This window comes from Gossypium hirsutum, chromosome A01 (assembly GCF_007990345.1).
Source record: "Gossypium hirsutum isolate 1008001.06 chromosome A01, Gossypium_hirsutum_v2.1, whole genome shotgun sequence".
NCBI lineage: Eukaryota > Viridiplantae > Streptophyta > Magnoliopsida > Malvales > Malvaceae > Gossypium > Gossypium hirsutum.
Window position 1 is genome coordinate 38,658,065 of NC_053424.1, and position 3,754 is coordinate 38,661,818.

The window sequence follows — 3,754 nt, forward strand, 5'->3', positions numbered from 1 at the left end:
ATATATTTAAAACTTTAATTTTGATTTAACGATACACATTTAAAGAAACAAATACATCAATCTATTTTTATATTGGATAAATATAATTATATATATATGCAATATATAAACATAAAATGATGTTATATCAATAATTATATTAATAATTTCGAGAATTAAATAAAATTAAAATTTTATGTATAAAATTACATAAAATCAAAATTTATGTATATATAATTACACTTTAAATTAAAATTCTTGTATAATTTTAAAATTTATCCTCCCGATAAATTTACTGATGTTCTTATAAAATTATTTTTTCCTTTAAAAAATCAAATAAAACAATATTTTGTTATCGTTTTTGAATTATTAACAAATTTCATGATAAGTACTATAAAATGGGATCCGTAGAATCAGATTTCATAAACCCAGCGGTTAACAACCAACTATGACCTCCCAAAAATAATGGTCAAAAGTCAGACAGCACAGCAAGCGCCCTCAGAGATGGATTCTCTCCGAACAAAACACGGAACCAAAAATTAAAAGAAATTAGAAGACATAATTAAAACATGGGACATTCATACGCGGTATTTTCCTTTTAGAACTTTTTTTGTGAATCATCTAAACCTATCTCAGCTTCACAGAGAAAAGAACGATTAGGGAATAGAAGGGGATCTGCGTTGCTTGGCCTGGCTAATTGCACCTGACCATGAACAAGAGACTGAACAGTGAAAAGTCCGGTAGCTTCCCGAGATTTGGAAGACGAAGGAGCAAACGTGAATTGGAAACCGGTAGTTTCAAATTAAAGGGTCTGAAGCCCAAAGTATGCGGTAAGAATCAAAATCCAGTTGAGTTATTCTGGAAATCCGATTTGAACCATGATGAAATCCTGGAAAAGGTTGTTCAATTCATCGAAAAGTTAGCTTCCGGTCAATATAAATCGAAAGCCCCAGAAATTCCTAATTTCGTGGAGTCATTTTTCAAGATGGCGGAGTCCAGGATTGCAACATATGAACAGAGCGAAGCGTCAGCAAAGCTTGGCTTCAACGAGAAGCACACCTCATTTTTTGAGGCTATAAGCTGCCTTTCGAAGATCGTAAACACTCTTGATGAATTCCAGTTTGATTCAGCGACGACTTCTTGTTTTAATCGAGCGGAATCTGTTCACCACCGTGCAATGTTGTTATCGGAATATCAGTTCCTTGCTCTTTTGGAAATTTCTAAACGCAACTGCAATGTAACTATAGATTCCAAAACTCCGAAGACTCCAAAGCAATCGTTCTTCAACTTCAATCAAGAGACGGATCGATGCGTTAAACCTGAATACGACTCCAGAACAGAGATTGTGTTTCCATATTTTCCACCCCAATCAGTTGCCAATATGAACCGAGTAGCCTTAGCAATGATCTCTGCAGGGTACGAGGAAGAATGTTTCATTGTTTACAGTGGTCTAAGGCTGAAAGCATTGGACTTTGAGTTCAGCAATCAAGGGTACGAAAATGTCAATATGGAGGACTTTCAATCGATGGATTGGGAATCAATGGAAGGAGAGATCGATAATTGGATTCACATAGTCAAATATTGCACGACCAATCTCTTTTCTGTGGAACGCAAGCTTTGCAATTCAGTATTTCCAGAACATTCTTTAATCGCTCAGAAACTGTTCTGCGATTTGGCAACATCCTTGACCATAAGGCTTCTTAATTTTCCAAATGCTTTTGTTTTGATCAAACAATACTCTGCAGAGAAACTATTCAAGTTTTTAGATATATACGAGACATTACGTGATTTGACTTCAAGTCTTGGTACTGAGTTGCCGGCGCTGGATTTGATATCCGAGACATCCGAGACACAACGCAGGGTTGGTGAAGCCGCAGTGACCATTTTCTGTCAGCTTGAGAATTCAATCAAGAGTGATAATGGGAGAATACCCGTGGCAAGTGGTGCGGTTCACCCCTTGACTCGCTATACTATGAATTATCTAAAATATGCTTGTGAGTACAAGGACACATTACAGCTAGTATTTCAGCAGCACTACGAGACGGAGGGATCTACCAGGCGGAAAGTTCAGAAGCAGGAGTCTAAGAATGCAATTGAGGACAATGGTCGGAGCCCCAAAACGTCCCATTTTTCAGTAAAGTTGATGATGGTCATGGACTTGTTAGATGCCAAAATTGAAATGAAATCCAAGTTCTATAGGGACCCAGCACTGCGTTACATTTTCTTGATGAATAATGGGAGGTATATTCTGCAGAAGATCAAGGGTTCTACGGATATCGATGAAATTATGGGTCCTTCTTGGTCGGGAAAACGAACTTCGGATTTAAGGCAGTATCATAAGAACTATCAAAGAGAGACATGGAGAAAGGTTTTGCAGTGCCTAAACCATGAGGGTTTGCAAATAAATGGGAAGGTGTCAAAGGCAATATTGAAAGGAAGGTTCAAGAACTTCAACACCTTGTTCGATGAAATCCGTAAGACGCAGAGCATTTGGATGGTAAGTGATGAACAGCTTAAATCAGAGCTTAGAGTTTCAATTTCAGCGGTAGTGATTCCAGCATATAGGTCCTTTCTGGGGAGATTCAAGTCGCATTTTGATAGCGATAAAAAAGCAGAGAAATACATAAAGCATCAACCAGAAGATATTGAGGGGTTGATTGATACACTATTTGAGGGAAATATGACATCAATGGGGAGAAGGAGACATAACAATTAATTTAAATCACTGAAATAATTCTTTTCTTTCTTAGCCTTTTCTTAATTATTGTTGTTGTTATTATACTCTTTACTTAGGAAGATGAAATATATCATGCTACCTTCCTTTAATCCTGGTGTATTTAATTTAACTATTCAAAGTACAAAGAAGCCATATCCTAGTGATCTAATTATTAGAGTATTTTTATTTTAGTCATCTAAATTTAAATATTTTCGATTTAATCACTAATACTGGCCACATTTGATATTTTGATCAACTTTAAATCATTAAGGGAATGCTAACAGGTCCTTTTCTTATTAACATCATAGTAAATTTAGCTCTCTAGTAGTTAGACTTTATCAATTTGGTCCTAATTCTAAACAAACTCAAAGGTAAAATATTTTGTTGTAGCTTTTTCTTATTTGTTGCATGCCCTCTATTAGCTACAGTTACGTCCCAGAAGTTGCATCTTCAACTCTCGATCTATCTTACATAACCACTTAATCTTTATTAACTATAAAATAACATAAAAACTACTAAAAAGCATGCTTTTACTACTTAAACTATAAAAACATAAATTATCACTAAAGTGACACAATTTTACAATTAAACATGCTAAAATAAGTGTAAAAGAATCAAATAAGCATGATAAAATCGTGGCAGATCAACGGGTCCATAGTGTGATAAGTGTCAAGTAGAGTTGCACTGCTAACTTCACTAAGGAGGGTCAAATATAAGGTATGGAAAAAACAATGACACTATAATAGTGCATATATAGTTAAACCCCAAAGAAACCACATGAGGACAAAACACATTGATAGAAAGTATCATAAGGGAGATAGTAGTGATTGACGGAATAGTGGACGTAGTCAAAGATCGCATTTGAGGACAAGCCTTACGGATTTGTTTACCAAGACTCGACTAGCTAGGGGTTTTGAAAAACATATAGAGGAAATATGAATGTGAGACATGACTCATCTACTTCACTAAGGCAAGTGGAAGATTGTTGGATCTAGTTCCCTAAGTGTAGTATTTTTGTCTATGTACACTTATATATATTTTTGAATAGATTGGTTTAAC

General features: G+C 35.3%; 1 protein-coding gene across 1 annotated transcript; it reads left to right on the forward strand.

Annotated features, from left to right (window-relative positions):
• The first annotated feature begins 436 nt into the window (after window positions 1–436).
• On the forward strand, window positions 437–2,844 carry LOC107916871 (exocyst complex component EXO70B1). Its single transcript, XM_016846241.2, has one exon. It carries the CDS (start codon window positions 689–691, stop codon window positions 2,693–2,695), a length of 2,007 nt encoding a protein of 668 aa, XP_016701730.1. The 5' UTR covers window positions 437–688; the 3' UTR covers window positions 2,696–2,844.
• The last annotated feature ends 910 nt before the right edge of the window (window positions 2,845–3,754 follow it).